The sequence below is a fragment of the Eumetopias jubatus genome, unplaced genomic scaffold (assembly GCF_037043125.1).
Source record: "Eumetopias jubatus isolate StellerSeaLion01/CBP00866 unplaced genomic scaffold, mEumJub1_p1.0 scaffold_12, whole genome shotgun sequence".
NCBI classification, from domain to species: domain Eukaryota; kingdom Metazoa; phylum Chordata; class Mammalia; order Carnivora; family Otariidae; genus Eumetopias; species Eumetopias jubatus.
The window spans coordinates 33,247,357-33,272,848 of record NW_028274818.1 but is presented as its reverse complement, the minus strand read 5'-3'; the positions used below and the strand labels follow the sequence as shown (position 1 = coordinate 33,272,848).

Below are 25,492 nucleotides of genomic sequence, written 5' to 3'. Positions count from 1 at the left end.
TCCTACCTGAAGGAGCCCAGAAGTAGGGACAAGGAGAACATAGAGTGGGCCATAGATAGTCTCCAGATGAGCAGAGACAAGGGCCACCGACCAGCAGGACAAGTCACATCTCAGAAGACAAGGCTATTTCCTGCCCTGGGATGAAGCCAACATAGAACCACGACAAAGCAAGGTCAAAAAAGTAGGGCATTCCTTCTTACTGCCTCGACAGTAAGGTTGACATAAGCCACCCCCTTGTCCATGCCCCACTTCCCCCAGATTTAACATAAAACCAGAGGAGAGAAGGGAGACAAAAAGGAAAGAAGTCCCAAATAAGACTGAGTTTTAAATCGGGAGTGAAGTGACGGAGAGCTCGTTGAATTGCACGGAGCTTGCCCGGAAGCGACTAGGTAATTTTATTTTCTAATATTAATCAGATTGTGCATTTAGGGTCTGAAATTAAGTTCCATGCTAGAAAATACAATTTCTTTTCTTGCCATCCAAACCAATAGTTGCAGGCTGATATCCACTCCTGAGTGAGTGGTGAGCTAAAATAAGACTTGGGGCTTTGACCGCCTTGCGTTTTCTGGGATTCTATTTCTCCTTTCCTCCTTCCCCTTCTGGGCTTGGCCGGCAGGATGCCGTAGGGAGAGCCTGGGTCAGTCCCGCACAGGTAGGATGGGGCAGGATTCTGTGGGAGGGGTGTGTGTTGAGGGGTAGGGGGACATATGAGTGTGTGTTGGGGAGTGGGCTTCACTTGTGTGACACGGGACTACTAAGATCATTTGGGGCACCTCTGGGAGTCCTAACGGGATCATCTCCAGGAGACCACCAAGGACGACCTGAGGTAGGGAAGGATGTTCCCCACCCAGCTCGGCAGATAAGCGCCGACTTTGCTCTGGTGCAGAGCCCGGGTCCCAACATGGCTCCGAGGTCCGCCATTTTCCGGGGAGCCCAGAAGCAGCCCGTCTTTAATCCTTGTAGGGAGTAAAATCGAATGAGCCACAGTCCCCCAAGTTCCTGGAAGCACTGGGGCTGGTAAAAGGGGACTCTTCAGAAGATGTGTAAAGAGCGGACTTCATCCAGGCTAAGTATCCTAGAAAGTGGGGGGTTCTCGAGAGAGTGGGGAGATGAGGCCAAAGGAGCGTGAGCCGTTCCTGCCACCCGTGCTCCATCAAATGCATATGAACCTCATACCATACCTGGACCAGGGTTTTACGTCTAATATCTGTTATACCCTCAACCTGTAGGTTTGGGATTACTAGCCCTATTTGTCAGATGAAAAGAAATATAAAGATGACTTGCCTAGGATCTTGCAGCTAGAAAAAGGCAGAGTTGGCTCTTCATGCTTGTACTCTGTCTCTCATCCTGCTGCTGTAATGATGGAGGGTTCCCTGGTAACAGTCTCCCCAAGGTCAAGGGGAGCAAATGGAACCAGTCAGAAAAGCTGAAAGGAAAGGAAAGCAAGGGATCTGTGAGAGTCACGTGCCCCTGGCTGGCCGCCAGGCCTATGGGAAAGTGTCCCTTTAAGAGCCCAGGTGTGGGTCAAGCACTGCACACAGTTTCAGTTTTGGCAGCACCATCCAGTGTCCTGCTGGCAACTTTTGGAAAGCCCCAGGCTGTGGACCAGCCAGCAGGCTGTGCCCCCGAATCTGAGTTGCCGGGAGAGAAGAAAGTGGCTTAAAGTAAGTGTGGCTGCTCTGGGATCTGCAACGGGATGCCATCTGGGAAGGGCCTGGGATGGTGGCTCAGGCAACCTTCTATATTCACAGCTCCCAGCCTGCAGACGGTGGGGTGAGGAGGACAAGGGCCACAGCCTGCGAGGCTGCGTATGTGGTCGGGGAGCAGAGGTCCATGGCCCAGAGAGATGAGCAAGGGTGCACATGTGTGTGGAAACCCCCACCCCTTTTCTGTGAAATATCAGCCGGTGGGAAGAAGGAATGTCTGTGGTCAGCATATGTACTTTTTCTATAAGTTCGTCCCCTGAATTCCCGACTAACTCCTCCATAGTTTAACTGTGTGACCTTAGGCAAGTCACCTCATGGCTCTCTGAGCCTCCGTTTCTTAATCTGTATAATGGGGATCCAAATAATACCTATCACTCAGGTATGTGGGGTTCAAATGAGAAAATAGGTGTGAAGTTGCTTTGTAACCTCCAGAGGAACATGAAGATCGTTTGGTGAGTCTCAATTTCGTTCAGTTACTCAAGGAGTTAACTGAACACCAGACAGACCTGGGTAAGATAATGCAAAGCAAGTCCTCTAGTCTTGGAAGCTTTCCACTTCTGGCTTTCTGGTGAGGGCACCTACAGCCCCTTTTCAGGGCTTCAGAGAGGCTCTGGGATCCTTTCCTGTTTGAACCTAGTTTTGATCCAGTTGATTCCTGCCGTGCAGAGGCATAATATGTGTGATCTTATCACCCTGCCCTCACTAAGGTGGGGAAAATGAGGTCCTCCCCGGTTGAGTAAGTAGGGCAGAGCCCCCTCCCAGGCACAGACAGCATTCTGAGTCCTGATGCTCCCCCTGGCTCTGCAGCCAGGAGGCCCCCTTCCCTCCATGCTCTCCCTTTGCCCATCCTGACAGCATCGCTAGCCAGCCACGGGACCCTCGTCCATAAGCACAGCGGCTGCACAAGCTCCATTCCTGGGCCCCCAGCTCCGTTTGCGCAACTGTCCCAGGCCTGGGGCCAGCCGACCTGCTGGTGGCTTTGCACCAAAGCCTCCACCACTGCTCTCCCCCTTCACTAGGGGGATTACAGTTTCCTGAACATCTCGGGTGGGGAATGCACCCGTTCATGGGTTAGGGTAGAAGGCAGTTATCTGCCCCCCCCGCCCAGAGCCAGCTCTGGAAGTCTTCATCCAACCATGCTTCTCCTTGGCCTTGGATGTGGTGATGTAGCAGAAAGAACAGGGCAGCAGAAGTCAGGAGAGCCACTAGCTCTCTGGTCATTAGCTGTCTCTTAGCGCCTCTAGAACCTCTGTGGCTTTATTTTATCAATAGTGTGAAGACAGCAAATTCCATGTCGTGAATTCACTTACCCTGGGCTTTCACAGCATCATCACATTCCCACCTGAACTAAATCTAGGAAGTAGGCAAGGTAGGTATCATAATCCCATCTATAGGTGAGGAAATGACTCCTCCGTGAGTTCCTGTGAGTGGTATAAAGTCACCCAGCAAGTGTGAACGATGACATTTTGGTACAGCCATTTTGACAGGGTCATGGGGACCTTTCGACATCGCCTAAAAAACAAACTACCCAACTTAAAAAAAAGGTAACTTTATCCATGCTTGTGCTCGGCAGGGGCCCTCCTCAACTGTGTCTTGCCCTCTGTCTGGGTGGGCTGTGGCTGGGATCCCAAAGTCCCTGGCATTGACCATGTAGAAAGAAGCTTTGGAGGCAATGTGTCCAGTTACAGGAATCAAACATAATATGCCTTACACATGGTATGGGCTACATAAATAGCAGCTATTATTATTTTTCAGGAAGAAATTTCTCTGTTGGCACCTACCTGTGGGTTCAGGTGTCTCTTTACAGGAACTATCTTTCCTGTGAAAAGTGAAGAGGAGGAAACTGGAGTAACTTCTCTAAGAGTGGCTTTCCTGCTCCCTCCTCTACTGACCGCTTCCTCGCCATTTCAAGACCCACCTAGTACAGCGTAGCCTCTGCTCTTGGTCCTGAGTACCTGAATTTGAATCCCATAGCAGTCACTTACCAGCTTTGTAACCCTGGGCAGATTTCTTATTCCTCTGTGCCTCAATTGTCTCATCAGTGAAATGAGTTTGCCCATTTTATTCTCTCTTAGGGTGGCTGCGAAGATTAAGTGAGGTAAACACATGCAAAGCACTTGAAAATAATTCCATATGTGCTAGCTATAATTATGTCTCCCACTTCCAACCTACTCTTTTCTTCCAGACCATGCTGGTCTAATCTGAGTAGCTCACCCCCAGTCCTCAAAGGATGCCCAGTAAACAGACTTCTATTCTCCTCTCACTATAGGACAGGAAAAAGAGAAGACTGTGCTCATTTTAGAAAGGAGATGGGAAAGGAACTAACATTTTTTAAGCCGCCAACATACTAAGGACTTTACATACGTTGTTTCATTTAATCGTTTATAGCAATTCTCTATACTAGGTACAATTGACGACTTGAGGCTCAAAGAGTTTAAATATCCTGCCCCCAAATCACACAGCCCCCAAGTGAGAGACCTGATAACCAAGCGGTGGAGCCCACACTCTGTGCCACTGTCCAAGTGCACGGCAACCATGAAAGTCAAGTGCACAGAACCCCACTCCCTTGTGCTTAAGAGTGATTGTAACCTCCTACATTGGAAGGGCACTTTATACTATTTAAGTACTTCCATATGCGTACCCCATTTCCCCCTCCATAGTCCCCATCCCACAGAAGCCCTTCTCTCTAGAAGACTCAGGGACTATGATGCCCATTTTACAGATGAAGTTGTTGAGCCAGTGTATTTTGCCCAAGTGATAGAGCTCTTCTGCTAGCCTGTAGCAGAGAAGGACTCAGGACCTCTGGGTTCTCTTCCATCCTCTGGGCTCCTCTTCATGCAACTGTCCCTGGCATGCCCAAAACCGAGAAGGCATTTGGCAAAGTGAAAGGAATCAGCCCTGACTTTGCCCTTCCCACAGAGAGGGTAGAGATAGAACCATTTCCAATCTCATTTGACTTTGCTGAGCAGCTGGTCCTTGCCAGATGCTCTCATGCAAGCCCCTCTGGGCTGTAGAGACTGATCTCAGTTGGCCTCTGCCTTCCAGGAGCGAGCCATTTGGTTGAGTGGACGAGATAAGTATCTACATATCAAGGTAGAATGGGATGGAATCAATAACAAGGTTCTAAGTTTTTGCAGAAAGGTCATCTGGAAATCCACGAAGCTTATTCCCAGAGCTTCATGGAGCTGGTATTTCAAATGCATAGTTTCTACTTAAATTTTGCATTAATGCAGGCCATTTTTGACAGGGATAGGATTAGAAAGTCTTGGATCTTTTTAAGTCATGCATTCTTCAGACCCCTTGACTGTTCTTTCTCCATCTTCTTGCCCTCTAGAATTCTTATTCCCTTGCTCCAACATTGCCTTTACTTGGAGACTCTCCCACACTCCAGGACTTACATAAATTACATAAACCCTCCTAAGCTTCCACTTGTCATTTCAAGTCTGCAGCCCTTCCAAACCACACAGCCTGCTCTCCCTCCCTTAGTGATAATGCAATTTCCAGGATCACTCTAGTACGTGCTCTGCTCCTGTGGACTCGGGCGGTGCCTTTCTCTCAGGAGAAAGCCCCGACCCCAGCCAGGCAAGTTGCTTCCCACTCCTCTGAGCTCCAAACTTCTTTCTCCTCCAAGTTCACACTCACAGGAAGATGTCAGAAACTGCCAACTTGGCTTCAAGTCCCCGTAGTGCGTGCTCTCTGTCCTCTCTGAAGCCCCTGGGGCTGTGAGGCCCTGACCGACCCTCTGCTAGGTACCAAACAGATGACGAGCTTAGAGGGGCTAAAGGCCACATGGTTCACCAGCAGCCATGCTAGGACCTGGTCCAGGAGATCCCTTTCCCTCTGAATAAAAAAGGAAACTATAGATTCGATGGACAAAGGTTTGGATTCCACCCTAGTAGAGCTGAAGTTCAGTCACTCTAACCGAAGGGGAGCCAGGTGGATAAATTTTATAAGGTGATAAACTCTATTCTCCAGCACAGCCTAAACCTGTCCCAATCCTCAATTGTGTGGACATGCTGTGAATGTGTCAGAGACAGTAACTTGGTAACATGAGAGTGATTTAGAATATCCCAGCCTAGCTGGAAAAAAGAACAAGTCCTGTTTTAAGGACAAGAAAAAGTGCCTTCATGCATGTTATCTTAGCCTATGTAGATTCCAAAAAGACAGGTTCCTCTGCTCTTCTAAGGAGTGATAATAAGGTAGTGCTCTGATTCTGCTGTGGATTCTTGGGGCCAAGAATTTCTCTAACCTTTAGCTCTCTCATCTACAACATGAAGATAATTATATCTACCTCTCCGGGTTGCTGTGATGATGGATGAAGTCATGTAAGAAAAGCATTTAGCAAAGCATCTGGTGCCCTGGTAGGTGCCCAATAAATATTATGTTCTTTCCTTAAGCAAATTGTTTAAACCAGCTCCAACCACCATGGACTGGGTCCTCCCTGAGACCTGAATTTCCCAGGTTTGGGAGAAAAGTCTGGTTTTGAGAGGAAAGATCTCTATTGATTTTCAAAGCCCAGCGTTCTTTCAGCTGCTAGCAGAGAAATTGTGCTTCAAGTTTAGCTTTGGACAAAGAAGATTTCCTGCTTCCGAGAGTGGTGGTGCTCTTGCCCTCCCACCATCTCCCTTGTGATTAGACTCTGTGCTCCTCACCAAGGTCACTCCCTACCAGGTTTGCCTTCCAGCTGTGCACGCCTGATGCTCTCATTCCTGGCCCGAGGCTGTGCCAAGGCTAACAGGTCCATGTGCATGTCTTCTCCCCAGGTGGACACTCACGGCCATGTAAGCATGTCACAAATGAGAGGAAGCCTGAGCCAGAAGTTGGGACCCCCACTTGGGAAAAGCAGGCATCTGCTTCTCTGTAACCCAGAGCAAATCACTTTTATCAATCCCGAGGAGGCACCCATTCCTGTCACACAGAAATATTAGGGAGCTTGTCTATCTAAAGGTGAGAATAGGAACCAGAACTGCTGGCTTGGTTCTTAAAAGCATGTGGCATTTTGTCCCTGCCCCCAAGGCCCAATTTACCCAGGGTAATTTCCTTGGGACTCTGCAGCCAGCCCATCCCAAGTCTTCCGGAGGAGACAGACTTCCCAGCCTTCTGATGCCTAGTCCCACCTGGAAGTCTCTCTCATGGTGACCCGTAGTGACCACTCAGGTGGTTCCTCTAGCCAGCATCTCCTGACTGCATCCAGTTTGGGGCTGATGTTGGCATTTGGCTAAGAACCTACCCCAGAAGTTAATCATTGGCCTGGTGTGAATGGTCTGGGGCAATTAACTGGAATCAAGAGAACCTCAAGCTGCCACCGAACACCCATATCTGTCCTCCCCTTTCCTAACCCACTTCCCTTACTCTTCCAAAGAACTGAAGAAACAGAATACCTTTATCTGCACAAGGAAATGAAAAGGTTCCTTGCTGGGGAATTCCCCCCGCCCCCCGCCCCGGAAAAGAAATAACCAAGATAAACAGCTCTATTGCCTTTGGCTCAAGCTAATGAAGGGAGTCTCTGGGAGCAGAAACATGGGCCAAGGTGGTTAAGAGGAGCCTGGGAGATCCCTCTCTGGTCTCCCTAGTGCTTAGAGCTTCCTTATCTTTATAGGTGCTCATTACTGCCTTGTGCTTATTGACATGGTTTTCTCCCTTAACGCTCTCATTGTCAAATCCACTCCAAAGGTTAAAGCCTACAGAAGTTCGTGGGAAAGTGGGGCTCCTCTGTCCACCTCTTTCATCCTCTGGGCTGCAGTTTGGATCTTAAGGACAGCAGTGGTAAGGCTGAGCCCTGGGACCCTCAAACTTCAACACCCCCCACCCCACCCCAGCCTAGGACTATATCCACAGGTGTGACAAGGTTTACCAGCAGCGGACCCTCCAAGGGACCTTATTTTAGATTCTCCAGCTTCCTCTGCCCTGAATCATAAGGCAGGATAATAAGTCACAATACCTACATTTTATTTTATTTTTTTAAAGATTTTATTTATTTGACAGAGAGAGACACAGCGAGAGAGGGAACACAAGCAAGGGGGAGTGGGAGAGGGAGAAGCAGGTTTCCCGCGGAGCAGGGAGCCCGATGTGGGGCTCGATCCCAGGGTCCTGAGACCATGACCTGAACCAAAGGCAGACGCTTAACGACTGAGCCACCCAGGCACCCCGTCACAATACCTGCATTTTAAACCCTGACCCCATAACCAAGTCTCTGGGAAATCTTGGGCCTATCACTCAGCATCTCAAGATCTTGATTTTCTTAACCATAAGATGGTTGTAATTATATCCACTTTGTCTTAGTTAAAGGGAAGTTATAAAGCTCCAGTAAAGCATAAATGACAATGCTTTGCTAAGCAGTGACAAGAATGAGCGCAGGGCTAAGCCTGCGGCTGGGTGTGAGGTGTGACCCAGTGCATTGGGAGAAGGCAAAGAGCTTGGACTGTGGAGTCAGACAAGTTTGGGTTCCAGTCTTGCCCATCTCCCGCACCTCACCCTGCCCACCGAGACACTTCATTCCTATATGACCTTGAAGAAAGCACTTAGCTTTAAGCTTTTGTTTATTCCTATGTAAAATGTGGGGAAGAACAACCACTTCAGAGGGGGATATTAAGTTTAAATAATACATGTACATTATTTAACACAGTGCCTGGAAGGAGATCATGGTAAGAGATTATCATTGTGACATTTACAACTTTAATCCTTATCAGACCTTCTCTATAGGTCTCAGTTTGCTCATATGAACAAACCATAAAGTATGCCAGGGATATAGGGAGGGCAGCTGAAACAGAGATGGGGCCACTTGTTGGTATAACCCGTCATCCAGTAAGCTGTTCCTGAGATCTTACAGACCATGCCGCCCAGAGGGGACACAGGAAAAATGGCACCCGTGTCCTTACCCCAAAGGAATGTGCAGCTTAGTTGAGAAGACAAATATCTACTTACAACTATTAAGGAATAAAAAGCACTGTGAAATAGTGGGACTTTGAACTATAATGGGAAAGGTGGAGCCATTCATTCTTTCAACAGACTTTTTGTCAGTTACTGGAGCTACAAAACCAAACAGGTGGTACAGGAACTCTAAGGCCAGCTAGCCTTGGAAAACACAAAGCTTCATCCTTTCTATTGTCTTTCAGCCTCCTGCAAAGAAGTTGGCCTGGGTGGAACAGCCCCTCGAGAGCTACTAGCGATGGGGCTCCTCTTCCTCACCTACCTGCTGGCTGTCTTTCCAGGTGCGTCTGTCAGGACCCAGCCCACCCCTCCAGGACCCAGTTCCTTGGGAACACTGAAATCAGGCCTATCCCCAGGGATGCCACTCTCAAAACTTGCACTGCCTCAAGGAGGAGTCACAAAGATGATGCTGAAAGGTCACATCTGAAAAAAAAAAAAAAAACATGGTGACCTAGTGTTGGGGGTCAGGAACAGGAATGGCAATTCCTCTTTTCAAGACCAGGAGTCTGGTTAAAGGTCTTCACCAGGAAGAAAAAAAAAAAAAAGACCTTGACCTCAAACCAGACATCCCTATGAGTTGCTATGGGGTTTTGGGGAAATGACTTATCCTTCCTGGCTCTCAATATTTTTATCTGGAAAAAAAACAAACAAAAGAATCTACAAAGTGTTTTTAAAAATATAAGAAAATACTAGATAACAAATGCAATGGTGTAGCACTCCACAAAGTGACTTTTTTTTAATGGACAAGGATATCATGAAATAAGTTTGACGTTCCATTGTCCTTAAAATGGTGATCTTTAATGAGTCACAGTTAGAATGTCATAATGATTAATCAATCATTTTACCCAATCGCAGCAAATCATGCAGCATTGTCCAGCAGCAATTGTCCCGCTGTAGTACATAACAAATAATCCACAGAAGGCACATGTGTCAGGCGCAAGATTTCATCTCCTCGGGGGAGGCCCTCGGGATCCTTTCAGCAGGCTTTACCTGCCAGGGCCTCCGAAAACCTCTGTCTTTTGTCCCCACAGTGGTCTCCATGAAGAGTCCCATATTCGGTCCCCAGGAAGTGAGCAGTGTGGAAGGTGGCTCAACATCCATCACATGCTACTATCCAGACTCCTCCGTCAACCGGCATACCCGGAAGTACTGGTGCCGGCAGGATGCCAAGGGCCGCTGCACGACACTCATCTCTTCGGAGGGCTACGTCTCCAAGGATTATGAGGGCAGAGCCAACCTCACCAACTTCCCAGAGAACAACACATTTGTGGTGAACATTGGCCGTCTCACCCAGGCTGACTCTGGGCGCTACAAGTGTGGTCTGGGCATTAGTAGCCGAGGCCTGTCCTTTGATGTGAGCCTGGTGGTCAGCCGTGGTAAGAATCCAGGCTCCCTGGGCTCCTTTGGGAAAGTGAGAGGGACTCATCACAGCTGTCATGGGAGGGCCTGAGGAAGAATTTCCTGAGAGGGAAGAGTGTTTGGGCATGGGGTGGGGAAGGCTGTGAGTTCTCTTTCCAGAGGCAAGGACTTTTCATAATAGAATGTGGAAGTGAGACAGATGGGACCCCCTTGGGGGTGGTGGGCACTCTTTCTAGGTCTTCAGGGCCTATGACATTCGAAGGTTTTACTAAGGCAGTAGCTTAGAAGAGCATCAGGAGGAGGAGTTCTCTCACTGTGTATGTGTTGCTGGTGAGGAGAGAAGTCTTTGAGCTGAGGGAGACAGAAAAGGCAAGGAGAGATTTATAGGGACCCTTAAATCCCTTCAGATCAAGACCTTAAGGTCACCAGAAGGCTTCTTTCAAAATGCATTTTTGACCTGGGATCCATTAGTCCTCAACATAAATGAAATGATCAGTTCTTGCCCCAAGACCAGGGCCCTGGAAGAGTAGGCCACTGAATAAGCCTGTTCTAGTTAAGAGAAGAGAAAAATAGGAAAGATCTTTCTGACAAGGGTTCAACAACAAAGGGCATTTCAGTTAATCAAAGGAAATTAAGAGAGAAAGAGGTCTTCAGGGAGGAAAACTGGAGGGGTTCTCAAAGATATGTCTCAAAAACATTCCCTTGGGATATGCCTGGGTGCTATCTATGGACTGAATAAAGAGTTCATTTGGGTGGTCATGGAGAGTCAGAAAAGGGAAGAACTTTAAGAGCGGAGGAGAACTTGGAGTTGACCCTATACGGGATGTCTGAAAGAACACTGGCAACATTGGGTATACAGCCTCTGATTAAACACTTGAAATGGCAGAAATTTGTTGCTTTACAAAGCAGGTCCTTCCATATTTGGACTGTTGTAAATTTTAGAAACTTCTATCACAATGCACTGAAATCCATCACCCTATACTTATATTCATTCTGCTTATTTCGACACACATTAATTTGGGTGCCTACTATGTGTAGGCCTCGTGCTAGGCAAAACATGGGGGGTCAAACATGTGTAAAGCATGTCTTTGCTCTCAAGGGACTTCCAGGCTGTGGGGAACATAATTAACTCTAGGCAAGATCAGATATAATAAGAGATACAGATGTAAGTGTCAAGAGAGCAGAGGAGGAAGAGATTAGTGCCGGCTGGGGGAGAGCTTCACGGAGGAGACAGCAGTAAGACTGGTCCTTGGAAGACATATTCTGACAGTGTCCTTTTTGGAAGGAGGGCAATGAAGGTGATAGGCACAGCCAGACCCTCACTGGGAATACTGAACATCCCTCTGTTGCAAGAAAGTGAAATCACAACTTGCCACCTGCCCATTATCCTGCAGGTCCTGGGCTCCAAAACGACACTAAAGTCTACGTTGCTGACTTGGGCGGAAGAGTGACCATGAATTGCCCCTTCAAGCTTGAGAATTCTGAGAAGAAGAAGTCTGTGTGCAAGAAGGAAGGCCAGAACTGTGTTCTAGTCATTGACTCCACAGAGAATGTGAACCCCAACTATAAGGACAGGGCAGAAATCGTTATTCAGGATACCATCCAATCAGAATTCAGTTTCATTATCACGCGACTCCAGCTCAGCGATGCTGGGATGTACATCTGCCAGATCGGGGATGATTCCAGTGGTGAGAAGAGCAACATGGACCTCCAAGTGCTGAAGCCTGAGCCTGAACTGCTTTATGGAGATCTGAGGGGCTCTGTGACCTTTGATTGTGCCCTGGGCGCCGAGGTGAAAGATACAGCCAAATTTCTGTGCCGGATAAGCAATGGGAAAGACTGTGATGTGGTCATCAACACCCTGGGGAAGAAGGCTCAGGCTTTTGAGGGCAGAATCCTGCTCACTCCCACGAATAAGGGCTTCTTCAGTGTGCATATCACCAACCTGAGGAAAGAGGATTCAGGGTACTACCTGTGTGGAGCCGACTCTGATGGCCAGCCTCAGAAAGGCTGGCCCATCCAGGCCTGGCAACTCTTTGTCAATGAAGGTGAGACCTGAGATGGGGAGGGGAAGAGGTGTGTCAGCCCAGCAGGTGGGTGACTGGCTCATACCCTACGAGTCTATCCAATATCCATCAGTCAGTCAGCGTCATCTGCTCCCCATCGAGCCCTGAGCTGCCTGCTATGTGGGCAGCTGGACAGGAGAGCTAGAAAACACAGCCTCAGCCTTGTGTTATCTACTAATTCTTCTCTGTCAAAGGCCTTTTGATGGCTGTCCCTGTTTAATAAGAAGGAGAGTGAAGCTCCTCGTTGAGGCAAGACCCGCAGATTGTTTGGGTCTCAGAGAGCCATGGTGAAGACTTAGCATGGAATCCCAGTGCCATGGCAGGGCTTGCAAGGGCCATCTGTCCCTTCTCCCTGTCTTTCAAGCAGGATGGCACTTCATCCCTCATACTGAAATGGGAGAAATGTTGACTTATCTTGGTGTCAGCACTCTCCCAGGAAAACAATGCCCCAGCCTCTAACTTTCCCCCTCAACATCTCGTAGGGTTATTTGTTATTCTGCCATCTGGCCTACTCAACTCTAGTTTGGCAAGTCAGCAAGGTGATGAAATCATTAAATCCCCGCCCCCCCCAACCTGGGAGCACCCTGCAGAGAGTTACCCTCATGAGAAACAGCCTACTCAACTCTAGTTTGGCAAGTCAGCAAGGTGATGAAATCATTAAATCCCCGCCCCCCCCAACCTGGGAGCACCCTGCAGAGAGTTACCCTCATGAGAAACAGCAAACATTGCAGTTCAATGTCACCTGTGACGTTTCCTTAAGGGGCTCACATTCCCTGCGCATCACTTTTATATCCCGCTCAGTCCTCACCACATTCCTTAGCATCTTCAGTCGTCCAGTGTTCCCAGTGGACGTCAGCTTTAGTTTTTTGGAGAATGGCCATCTTTTTTTTTTTTTTCCTGAGATGGCCCTCAGAGTTGTCAACAAGTAAACCTTCTGTGCTACATAGTTCATATTTTAAATCATACCATCTATACCAAATATATTTTCTTAATTTGGAGAAAAACTATCTGGCCATTTTTATGAGATGAGCTAATAAATAGACAAAAACTTTTTATAGAGAGATTTTATAAGAAGCCCAAGGAGAAGAACTGATAGTGTCTCCTTAAACTCCTTCCATTCTCTGCCCAGAATAAGATGTGGAAAGGAAACAAGATGCCCAGACTAGCGGTGAGGGTCACTGGAGTCTGGTTGGACGTCTCCAGCTACAGGCTCTGTGACATTAGGAAAGTCTTTCTCATTCTCTAAGGGGAATGAGGTAAATAGTCTAAACCTCACTCTCTGCCCTAGCTGAGACCATGGGTAAGAGGTTGCCCAGACCATGTTGCTGAAGTTCTATTCCATCTCTGTACTTCTAGAGACCATAATTCCCAAGAGTCCCTCTGTGGTGAAAGGTGTGGTTGGTGGCTCTGTGGCAGTGTTCTGCCCCTACAACCCTAAGGAAGCAAACAGCCTAAAGTACTGGTGTCGCTGGGAAGACACTCAAAATGGACACTGCCAACCACTGGTGGAGAGTGACAGGCTGGTTAAGGAGCAGTACAAAGGGAGGCTCACACTGCACGAAGAGCCAGGCAATGGCACCTACACGGTAATACTCAACCAGCTCACCACCGAGGATGCTGGCTTCTACTGGTGTGTGACCAATGGTGATCATCGCTGGAGGTCCATGGTGGAGCTCAAGATTGTCGAAGGTAAGAGCTGAACTGGGACAAGAGGGAGGGGAGGCAGCCCCAGGACCCATCAGTCAGCAGTGACATCCCCCTCAGGCACTCTTCCTCTTATCTCATCCCATGCTGATGGGACAAACCTCAGGAGAGAGCCGACCTACCGAGACATCATGTTTTCATAACTGTAACAAGCACCCTTTCCTGTGCATACCCCACACTCTCCAAACTACCACGTGTAGCACCTTTTATTATCAAGAATATTGGCCTCTTTTACAGTATATATGCCATCAGCTGAAGTAGAGTGCAGCTCTTTGTATTGCATCTAGAAGAGAAGAGAAGATCAAGGAAAGCAAACTGAGGTCAATGTGTAAGAGTCTATGTTTTATGATAGACTAGATTAATGCAGGAGGATCATCAATAATAATTATTACATAGGCATGTAATTACATTCTTTATGTATTCAGTATAATGTATTTACTTATAATGCTATCCAGAGAGGAAATGCGCCATGGATAAAGGTCCCCACCACAGTCACTTCCCCGCAGTATCACCAATGTCAACTTCTGTGCCCATCTCTCCCTCCCTCCCTGCTCTAGGAGAACCAGGCCTCAAGGCACCCAAGAATGCCACTGCTTGGGTGGGAAAGACCTTCAATCTCTCCTGCCAATTCCCATGCAAATACTACTCCTATGAGAAATACTGGTGCAAGTGGAGTAACAAAGGTTGCAAAACTCTGCCCAGCCAAGGGTCCAGCCAGGCCGTCGTGAACTGTGACCAGAAGAGCCAGATCATTTCCATGACCCTGAACCCAGTCTCCAAGGCGGATGAAGGCTGGTACTGGTGCGGGGTGAAGAATGGCCTCCGATACGGAGAGACCACAGCTGTCTATGTGGCAGTCGAGGAGAGGGTAAAAGGTAAGTCTCTGAGGTCTATGTCCCCCGGGGACACCAGAGAAGGATCCTGCATACCAGCTCCTCCATCAGAGGTGGCCCCCAGGTTTGGCTCTAAGAGACTGGAGGCAGGGGAGATTTAGCCTCTATCTAGTCTCATTGAGCCCTCTACAAGGAACATCTGAAATAAACATGCAAACCGGAAAAAAAAAAAAAGTGAGTTTGCCATATAACCATAGCTTCAAGACAAGTCCTATAGTTGCCCCTTCAGGCTATTTTGAAGCCCTTTCTGTAAGTGAGATCTTCTACATAGTGAAATTTCAAAATCACTATCCCATGCAATATACTCTGCCAAAGCCTGCTCTCAAAAGAGGGCCAGATATCTTCATGTATAAGATCTGATAAAGAAAATTAAGGCAAATTCTTCTAGCTTGTTTGCATTTTAAGTCTCTTTTTAAAATGTCACATGAAGTGTTTTATCCCTAGTAAGGGTATTATTAGTCCCTTTAGAAATCCTACTGTGCCATGGTCCCACTTGGTCTGGTTCACTGAGGGACCCATTGCCAAGCTACCACCAGGGCGCAGCACGATTGCACCCAGCCCTTCGGTCAGGAGACCTGGGGCAGGGTTTCAAAAGCTGAGAAAAATCCCCCTATCTCCAAATGATGCGTCAGCCCCTATGCAGAGCTGGATCTATGCCATGGAGCCTTGTAGGTGGAAATGAATTTGGTATGAACGGGACAGAGATCATCTATTCCTAGTGTTATCCTGGACTGTCCTCCAACAGCCTTGAGATCTCACCCTGACCCTATGATTGCTAATGAAGTCCCACTCTTCTAATTCCCTAATCTCAAGGGGTGAAAACATAGAAAGAACAATAATCCAGACCCACTTGTCTTTCTCCAGGGTCCCAAGATGTCAGCCAAGTGGATGCTGCTCCTGGTGAAGAGTCAAGTGTCAGGGAGGTTGAGAGCAAAGTTGTTCAGAATCCCAGGCTTTTTGTGGCTGACAATCCAGTGAAGGATACCGGAGACCCCGCAGATGGGAGCAGAGCATCCGCAGACACCAGCAGGTGAGGGAAAATATCCCAGAGGACAAGGACCTGAGCTTGGGCGGTGGGGAGCCCAGAGGAAAGCCCGTCCTCCTCTCGCTAGTGGGGCAGCCCTCACTGCCTTGGCTTGTGCTCAGGAGGGGCCAGTGGCGCTCTCAGCCCTTCTCCTGCGGCTGGGGTGGTGTCCACCATTCAGTTCAATTTCCCAGGCCTGGGATGCAGAAACGGCCCAGTCTTTGCCTTTGCCATGTCTGGGAAGTCTCCTCAGAAGAGTAGAGCTAGGGGCCTGTATCAAGAAGAGGGAAAGAAAGAACTAATAGGAGCCAGCCTGCTGGCACATCCTGGGGCCCCAGGCTTCCCTTCCAGTGACTAACTCAGTCCTTCTTCCAGCTCTGAGGGACCAAGTGGGAGCTCCAATGTGCTTGTCTCCACCCTGGTGCCCCTGGGCCTGGTGCTGGCAGTGGGGGCCGTGGTCGTGGCAGTGCTTAGAGCACGGCACAGGAAGAATGTTGGTGAGTGCCTGGGATGCCCCTGCCCCCCCAACCCTGAGCCCTTGGACCTCAGTGGGGGGCTTAGCTGCCCTTAGTGTGGGGTTGCCATGGTCCCTTCTCTTTCATAGGCTCTTTGAGAAAGGGTTCTGGGAAACCCAAAACTCATATTAAGTGCTCCTGTCTCTGGAAGGCCACCTGTGATGGCTCAGGGTCCACGTCCAGAGGCAGGACTGCCTGGACGAGGAGCTCAGGATGCAAGCCTACTTTGAGAACTGGCTGGCTGTGTGACTTTGGGTGTCCCCATTTCATGCCTCAGGTTCCTCAGGGCTCAAGGCTGGGATAATAATAAACGCCTCACAGGGCTGATGTGAGAAGAGAATGAGGCGCTGTGCCTTGAAAGGTCAGAGGTTGTTGGGGCGCCTGGGTGGCACAGTCGGTTGAGCATCTGACTCTTGGTTTTGGCTCAGGTCATGATCTCAGGGTCGTGAGATTGAGCCCCGTATCGGGCTCTGCTCTCAGTGGGGAATCGGCTTCTCTCCCTCTCTCTCCCTCTCCCTGTGTCCCTTCCCCTGCTCTCTCTCTCTCTCTCAAATAAATAAATCAAAAGAAAGAAAGAAGAAAGAAAGAAAGAAAGAAAGAAAGAAAGAAAGAAAGAAAGAAAGAACGAGAGAGAGAGAGAAAGAAAGAAAGAAAGAAAGAAAGAAAGAAAGAAAGAAAGAAAGAAAGAAAGAAAGAAAGAAAGAGAGAGAGAGAGAGAAAGAGAAAGAAAAGAAAAGAAAAAGAAATCAGGGGTTGTTGAGTATTGATTCCCTGCAAGAAGGGACAGGAAAGGAGACTCTGATCATTTCCATTCTGCTCTGGGTCAGAGTCAGAGATGAGCGACATGCCATGCTGCCCCCTCCAGCTCTCCTGAGGGGTTCCCTCAGAGGCAGCATGTCCTGCTTGCATGTGTCCTCTGTCCCTACACCAACTCGCCTTTCTCCTGGACAGACCGGATTTCGATTAGAAGCTACAGGACAGACATTAGCATGTCAGACTTTGAGAACTCCAGAGATTTTGGTGCCAATGACAACATGGGAGTCTCGCCAGTCACTCAGGAGACAACTCTCGGAGGAAAAGATGGTATGTCCCTCACTCAAGGGAATGCCCAATGCCCCTGGGAGAGCAAGAATTAGACCTGCCTCTGCCTCTGGGGTGGGAATATAAGGCCAGTGAAGGCTAATCCCCCCATCTTGCTCCTCCCACAGAGTGCAGCACCACCACCGAGAACACCGTGGAGACTGAGGAACCCAAGAAGGCAAAACGGGTAAGAGTGAGGAGGGAGAGGGAGGCCTCACTCGTGTGACAGGAAGTGCAGCACGAGGGACTGCAGTTAAACCTCAGGAGAAACCACCTCGGTGTGGGAGCTGATGTCAGAATAGGGAAGTAATGAAAATAGTATTCAGAACTTTTTGAGGGCAAGGTGTGTTTTACTGGTTGTGGCGTTGATGTGGCTGAGGCAGAGGCAGGAGGTAAGCTGAGAACATGCCAGAGGGAGGGAGGCCGAGAGATGAGAAGGAAGTGCATAAAAGCTGCAGACACAGTGTGGGAAAGGTCAAATGTCAAATGCCAGTGATTAGGTGGATCCTTTTCCTGGGCTGTGGAACCTGTGGACATCAGGCCACCCAGCCTCCCCGGAGAGTTGGCTCAGGACCAGCCTTCTGCTTGGGTCTGAAAGACATTTGCTGACAGTGGGCACTTTGGTAGTCACCAGAAGCCAATCCCCACCCCAACCAAGTGCCACATTGCTTACAATCCTACCAGAGGTGACTCCTGACTCTGCGTCACATATTACCCTTCTCCCATGCCCTGTGCCTCCTTAAGCCAGGGTTTTAATGCTTGCTATCCTATCTACTCTCCCCGGAAGCAGCAGAGACCCCGAATCTGGAACAAGTAGGGGAGGAAGCTTGTTCTGGAGACGGCCTTCCCCTCTAGCTCTGTGTCGTGGCTGAGCTCCATCTCTGAGCAGGTAGCGAAAGAAAAATGTGAACCACTGTGCCTGACACCAGTCTAGACCACCTTGCCCTTGGACTGTGTGGGCAGCTCTTCCGGGGACGGGCCCAAGCAACAGAGCTGGTTCCACTCCACCTGTCAGAAGGCGGTAGTGAGACAGAGGGAGATATTTTTAGAAACTGCAACTTTCCGCTTCTCAAAATTAGTCCTTGGTGAGAGCATGGGGAGCTAGAATAAGAGCAGCAGGTCAACACAGGCTTGGGTTGCTTAGGCCAAGATTATGAATTCAGGATATTAGTGCCTACCCTCCCTCCACCCCCCACCCGCTGAGCCAGTGCCCCAAACACTGATTCCTGTCGTATTGCCCCCTTAGTCCTCCAAGGAGGAAGCCGACATGGCCTACACCGCCTTCTTGCTCCAGACCAACAACATGGCTGCCGAAGTCCAGGAGGGCCCTGGGGAAGCCTAGGTGCCAGGCGCTCTCTCCTCTCCCACCACTCATGACAATCGCCTTCAGAATCATATTGATCCTCAGGGGACCTCAGCTCCAGGGGGCTTTACTGCGTGCACTCATACCCCACTTTCCTACCTGTGCTCAGAGGGTTTATTGGTCCCTCCTCGGTGGTATCCAAGCCCGGCCTAACTGTTCCTGGTGGGGTTGAGGGGCCAAGAGGGGTTCTGTCTGCAGCTTATTTTAATGAGAGAGCCCAACATGTAGAAGGAGAATTAAAATCTTGGAGGCACCTCTCAGAAAGAAGAGAGATCACGTGGGTGGGAAGATAATTTCAGAAAGAAGGCTTTTCCACACCCTTCTAATGGGACCCTCACTGGGGTTCTCCCCTCCACTCCACCCTTCCTTCTCTGCATCCCTCCCTTACATCTCCTCTTCTTTCCTTCATTGAAAATACGTATTTGGATACTCACTAGCACCAAGGCATTCTTCTAGACACAGACAGAGAGGCTGCAGACCCAGCCAGCAGCCTTTTTGTAAACATCCCTCAATCCTTGGAAGCTGCAGCTCCTCTCGGTATAGTTACACTCGCCAAGACCTGAAATCCTCATCAGGGACACTTACCTCCACCCACAGTGGGAGAAATCATAAACTGTCTGGAGTCCTAGGGCCTGAGGGATCATGTAACATGGGCATATATACAAGGAATCATAAACACACATGCTAACCATTTCGCAGGAGAGAAAATTGAGGTCCTGAGAGGCAAAGAGGTTTGCTCAAGGGTACCACGTAGCATAAACTAGTGTCAAGATGAGGGGTGGCCAGGAATCTCTCTATAAAAGCCCCTGCACTCCTGATGGAGGCAGAGTTCTAGAATAAGGAGGAGGAGGAAGAAGAGAAAAACATAATGGGGACCGGTCTTTCACAAGTCCCACCTCAGGGAAGAGGACTCTTTCCCTTTCTGTCACTCAGAGGGACACAAGGGGATAAAAGAGTGGTCAAACACTGGTAAGCCATTTACTTGAAGAGTTCCCAACCAAAGGGAAGTAAAGATGGTGTTTGATGATGCCAGGGAGGGGCTGATCTCCAAAGAGCTAAGGTTTAAGGTCATTTTCCCTCTGAGCTCTGTCCTTCAACCAGCACCTACCAGCTGACACTCGCTTACAAATCAAAAATGTGACTTCATTAATAATTAAAGACCGTGATTGCCACCAACGAGGCTCAGACTGCATTTGTACCCATACCTTCTGTTTCCCAGACAGCCCTTTCAGAGTGTTTTGCTTTGGTCCCACTCTCAGGTACTCCAGGCTGTGGGCCCAAGCCAAAGTACCCCGCCCCCACCTTCAATGCTGGGCTGAGAGGGGGCTAGCAGACTGCCTACAAGTGAGACCAAGGTGATCTTCAGTAAAAGAATAGTTAGAGGTCTACACCAATGGTCAAGATCCCAAAGCTCTCTGTTACAGAACATAATTAGGACTATTTGTAATGGAATAAACTGAAAGCAAGTATAACTGCAATCCTCTTTGGCATTAAAAAAAAATCTTGGTTATGCATCCTTGGAATACTTGACCTTGAATCTCATACCTTCCTGGGGCATCCTCCCAGATGGAGAGGCTATTAATCAAAAATCAAGTAAGGAAATGAGTAAACTCCCTCCATAGAAATATCAACCAGAAGCTCATTAAATGATAACTTAGCTTTTAGAATAGTTGACCCAAAGTGTCCTGGGGGACAGCAATTAGATAAAGGACCTCCTTGTCTGCCAAGGCCATTTCAAGGTTCTGGCACTAAACCTTGTCATGGCCTATAAGCCCCCAGCCCACGCCAGACTCATCCTCGCGGCCTCTGTCTATGAGAGTTCTCTCTGGGAGAAAGTTCTTCCCAGGTTTCTATCCTGCCTGATATGGGGCAGAACCTTTGCTTCCATATGGACCTTGAACATACAGCTTCCGTTACTTCGTGCTTCTAAGTCTGCCCCTGACAAGACTTAGATTTCAGTCCTCCTTGATCTCCCCTCCTGCTTTACCAACTGCAGTGTCCAGGCTTGATTCCCAGACCATGAACTAGGTCAGAGCCTTGGGCTTCACCCTGGTCCAGAGAGGTGGTCATCAGGAATGTTTATTTCCCTGTTCTCTGTAATGGGGATGCATATCTAGCTTCTTCTGGAATGATGGCCCATCATTCCAGAAGAACCCAAACTACAAGATCCATCACAACCTGTCACTGTTTTCCCCCTAGAAGCTGATCCCTGACCTCCAAAGCATTATTTGTAGGTCAGAAGGATTAAGATGCAGCTTCTATATTAATGCCAATAACCCACAAGCCAATCCTGACCTCAGACAGCCTGTCTTGGTCCCTAGAATCAAAGGCCAAGAAATGCCACTAAACAATTGCCATAGACAACCTTACATTATTCTTAATTGATATTATAAATAAGTGGTACCCGGTATAATAATGTACTACCCAAAGTCCACCTTAAATCTTTATATGAGTAAGGAAGCTGGGCTGTAGCTGAAATGGGATATCTAATAAGTTAAAGACTCACCAGTTTGGGGGAGTATATTAATTTCCTAGGGCCACTGTAACAAAGTACCATAAACTGCGTGACTTAAAATAACCATAATTTAGTCTCTCACCATTCTGGAGGTTTGAAGTCTGAAATCAAGATGTCCACAGGGTTGGTTCCTTGGGGAGGCTGTGAGGGGGAATCTCTGAGGGGGTTGTGCCTCTCCCCTCGCTGCCAGGGGCTGCCAGTAATCCTCGGTGGTCTCTGGCTCATAGCTGCACCACTCCAACCTCTGCGCTATGCCCCCTTGACCTTCTCCCGCTGTGTCTCTCTGTCTTCACATGGCCTTCCTACAAGGACACTTACCATTGGATTTAGGGTCCACCCAGATCCAGTGTGGCCTCATCTTAATGAATTCCATACAGCAAAGTGCTCGTTTCTAAATAAGGTCATATTCTGAGGTTTCAGGTGGACATAAATTTTGGAGGGACACTAGTCAGCCCAGTACTGGGGAGTAACAATCAACTGTGGGGTTAATGATAAACCAAATAGCAATGATCAGTGTCCAGCAGTCACTCAGAGAACTACTTAAATATTTCCAATGACAAAAGAATCTTGTCAAGTCCTTGAATTATCTTGATTTTTTTTCTTTTAAACAATCTATTATGTAATAACGATTACATATTACTAAGGCCCAATAGTAGCTGAGAATCTGCTTATAGCAGTTGATTTTGGTGTGTAAAGATATATAATCTATATTTATATCATCTATTCTCTATCTATCTATCATTTATAGATATACAGTCTGTCCAAGACTTTCCCAAAAGTCAGGACAGAACATTTCTCCTAAGAACAGTAGACCCCAGAGAGGAGCTGACTGTGGTAAGGTCTTGAAGCTGGTCCCCAAGGCAGAGAAACAAGGACTGTCCCCCTGACCCCACAAGCTTCTCTGAAATGATGAACTCTACCAGGGAGTCTATACAATAAAAATAATAAGAGATCACCTCAGAAAGACCACATATCTAAGTAGACAGGGGGTACACCATGAGAGGAGATGTAAAACTGAGACTGATGGCCCCCAGTTGGCCAGGGAGCTGAAACAGGAGGGGAAGGAAGATGGTCTTGTAAGACTCCAGGAGTTTCATGGGCTTGGTAAGCCCCTCCTAACTCTGATAAAGAAATGGGCAGCCAATCCAACCTCTCTAGAGTCAAAGTGTGTGGAGGTGAATACTCTAAATTCCAGATTTTTGCTCATAAGCTATATTAAAATTCGTGAAAAATTCTACGTATTCGGGTTCTAATCTTAGAATGCCAATAAAAGTATAGCCCTATTCAGGTAAGACGTCTTACCATTTCTTGTAGCAGAAAGCCACGAGTAGGCTTATAGTAAAGGTTGACCTTCCCAAAGCCCCGTTCCTGTGGAGTGGCTCACTCCAGGATAGGCAAGCCTGTGGCCCAAGTTCTTAGAAAGTCGGAACCTCAGGATACCTGAGCCAGGTATCTCTACCTGAAGTGAGCTCCCCAGTGAGTCCAGCAGGTGGGGGGATTCTCATGGTCTGTCTTTGGGGAGAGCAGTGCTGGGTCATGGGGAGGGCCACCTAGGATCTTAGCTCTTGGTCTGGAAAGGCCCAGGAGATGGCTGTTTGGAGACGGGTGACATGGGAGGTCAAAGTAGGGTGATGGATGCTATAACCAAGCACAACCCATAAGGACTTCCACCTTAATGGCAAAGGCTAATCTCCACTGCCCTTATATTATATTCCAGGCATCTTGCTAAATCCTTTGTAATGCTTACCTCGGGCAATCCTCAAAATAACCTTATGAGAAATATCTCTCTTATCACATCTGTAATTTAGGGAGGATAATATAAACCTAAGTTATTATGGGGACTAAGTGAATTTTCCCGAAGACTTAGAGCAGTTCCCGGTGTACTTGGTATTATTTATTCTGTCCACCTGCCTGTCATGAGACTCAGAATTTTTTCCTGGGGTTCATCCCTCTGGTCAAGCACTGGCGCCAGAGGATGTTAGGCCATGGAGTCCCCTGCACATCAAGTGGGCTTCAGCTTCTCACCCTTGCTCCCAGGAGTGGGAGCTCCAGGACACTGCGCTGCCCTTAGAGGCAGAAAGGAGAGAGAAAATGTAGGTGGGGAAAACAAGAGAGGGAGAAGAGCATGAAGACAGTAAACTTCTCCCACTTTGAGTTTAGCCAGGGTTCGGCCTTCCCCCGCGACCCTGGGGCAACATCTGGAAGTAGAGACCTGATGGCCCAGGTCTGGGAGCTTTGATTTCTCAGGCTCCAAACATTCCCTTCCTGCCCGGCCGTCGTGAGACACCTAGTTCTTGCTCTTAAAAACCCCAACGTGATGTCTCTAAGGGTTTTATCTGGGCCACACATGATGTGAAAATCTCTCATCCCACACATGCCCAGGCCTTGGGCCCCAGCACAGCACATCCAACCTGCATCTTCCTAGACACATAGATTCACACAGGCAGCATGTTCACACCCACCCACCACACACCCTGCACTCATTTGCACACTCACAGCCATATGCCACACATTCACACATCACATCACACACATTCACACACTCAGTCACACATCACATAATCGCACCTCACATGCCACACACATCCTACACTCACACACTAACATGTCACACATGACACGTTCCCGTGCCATTCCTCACACTGTCCCACATGGCGCGTACTTCACACACAGTCACACATCACAGTCATCTATCACTCATCACTCATACGCTGCACACCCACATTTACACACTCACCACCACTCACACACTACACATTCACACACACACACTCTCATGCCCACTGTCACACACACATGTCACATTCACTCATTTATTCTCTCTCTCTCCAAGCCAGTCCCAGGCGTTGAGCCCAGCAAATGGCCAAGCCCCAGAGTGGGACAGCTGTGGGGAATTGGGAAGAGCCCTCCAAGTAGGGAAGGGTGGCAGCTGGCCAGAACCAAGACCTCTGGTGGTCACTCACTCTAACCACAGGCCTCAGGCCTGTCCTCTGCCACCTTGGCCCAGTTCGCGGTTGGAGGAAATCAGAACCACAGCAGTTCGGTGCTGGTGGAAACCCAGGCAGGGGTGGGGAGGGCAGGCTGCCCGCCCACACACATTTCCCCTGCACCTGCTCTGGGCCTGCGTGCGACTTCCAGTGCGGATGTTGTCTTTTTGTGTTTTGCAGAGCATGTGACAAACCTGGTGTGTGGGGGCCAGGGGGAGCAGTGTGCACAGGATCACTGACAAGCCTTCCCAGGAAGGGGGTGGACGTAGCCTCAGGCCTCCGTGGGCTCAAGAGCCTGCAGTGCCTGGAGGTGGGGATGCTGGGAAGCCACCTAAAATGTAACCATCAGGAATGAAGCCCTGGGGATCCCCTCCTAAGGAACAGCCCCTGGCATCTCCACAACAAAATGCTCTTCAACCACCTCTATGACCATGGCTTCTGCTGGGCCTCATGAAAAACCTGTGACGCACACAGGGCAGGAACTATTCCTATTTATCAATGAGAAAACTGAGGCCCTAGGCAAGCACCAAGCCAGGACCAGAACCCACATCTTCTGACTGGATCCCAAAGCTCTTTCTGTGATACCTCGTGACTGAGGGCCTCAGGCATTTCTCTATTTTCCATCAGTCACTGGACCTCCCCCCATGGTCCCTTGGGGGCTTGAAGGCTAGCTCTGCCAGGCTGTGTGACTTAGACACTGTCATATCTTCTTCTGGCATGCACCTGTGGTCACTGGGTGGTGGCCTGGGCCTCCGCCAGAAGGCAACACCTTTAGGGGCATAGCTGGGGGATATGAGGAATGGTGGATATGAGGTGCTGGGTAAACTGGGGTTAATTAAGACTCCAGGAACAATGATCTGCAGGAGGGAATGCCAGGCTCTTCTAGTCCCACCTTCATTTTCTAGATAAAGAGATCTAGGCTTAGAGAAAGGGAGTGAATTCCTCAAAACCTGTAGTTAGTAGTCCCACATAGTAGGTGCTCAAAATTATTTGTCAAATAAATTCAAGGGCTACAACCAGCATCTTCTGACTTCAGGCCTAAGCTTCTGTCCATATGGTCTTCCCCAGATGGAGAAAATTGGCGATAAGTCTCTTTTGTCCTGAAGGCAGGGATAAAGCAAGTGACTCTGGCTCAGAAGTTAATGAACATACATAAAGCATGGAGGACCCTCCAAGAAAAGGTGCCTAAGGCAAAGAAATATCATGCCTGAGAGTTTCTAATAGTTTTTAGGAGCTGCCTAGAAGCCCTTTGAACCCTGGTGACCCATTCATACTCAACATAACATGTTTTCTTAATTCCTAACTTCCGCTGTGGTTTGCTGGTATTTTCTTTTTTCGTCTAAGACTAGT

At 48.6% G+C, this 25,492-nt stretch overlaps 1 protein-coding gene across 1 annotated transcript; it reads left to right on the top strand.

The window, feature by feature from the left end:
• The first annotated feature begins 1,498 nt into the window (after positions 1-1,498).
• PIGR (polymeric immunoglobulin receptor) lies at positions 1,499-18,619 on the top strand. Its single transcript, XM_028120050.2, has 11 exons — positions 1,499-1,664; positions 8,822-8,917; positions 9,668-10,012; positions 11,390-12,043; positions 13,418-13,750; positions 14,323-14,640; positions 15,523-15,688; positions 16,058-16,179; positions 17,149-17,280; positions 17,406-17,464; positions 18,524-18,619. The coding sequence occupies exons 2-11, from the start codon at positions 8,875-8,877 to the stop codon at positions 18,617-18,619; spliced, it is 2,268 nt and encodes a 755-aa protein (XP_027975851.1). The 5' UTR covers positions 1,499-1,664; positions 8,822-8,874.
• The last annotated feature ends 6,873 nt before the right edge of the window (positions 18,620-25,492 follow it).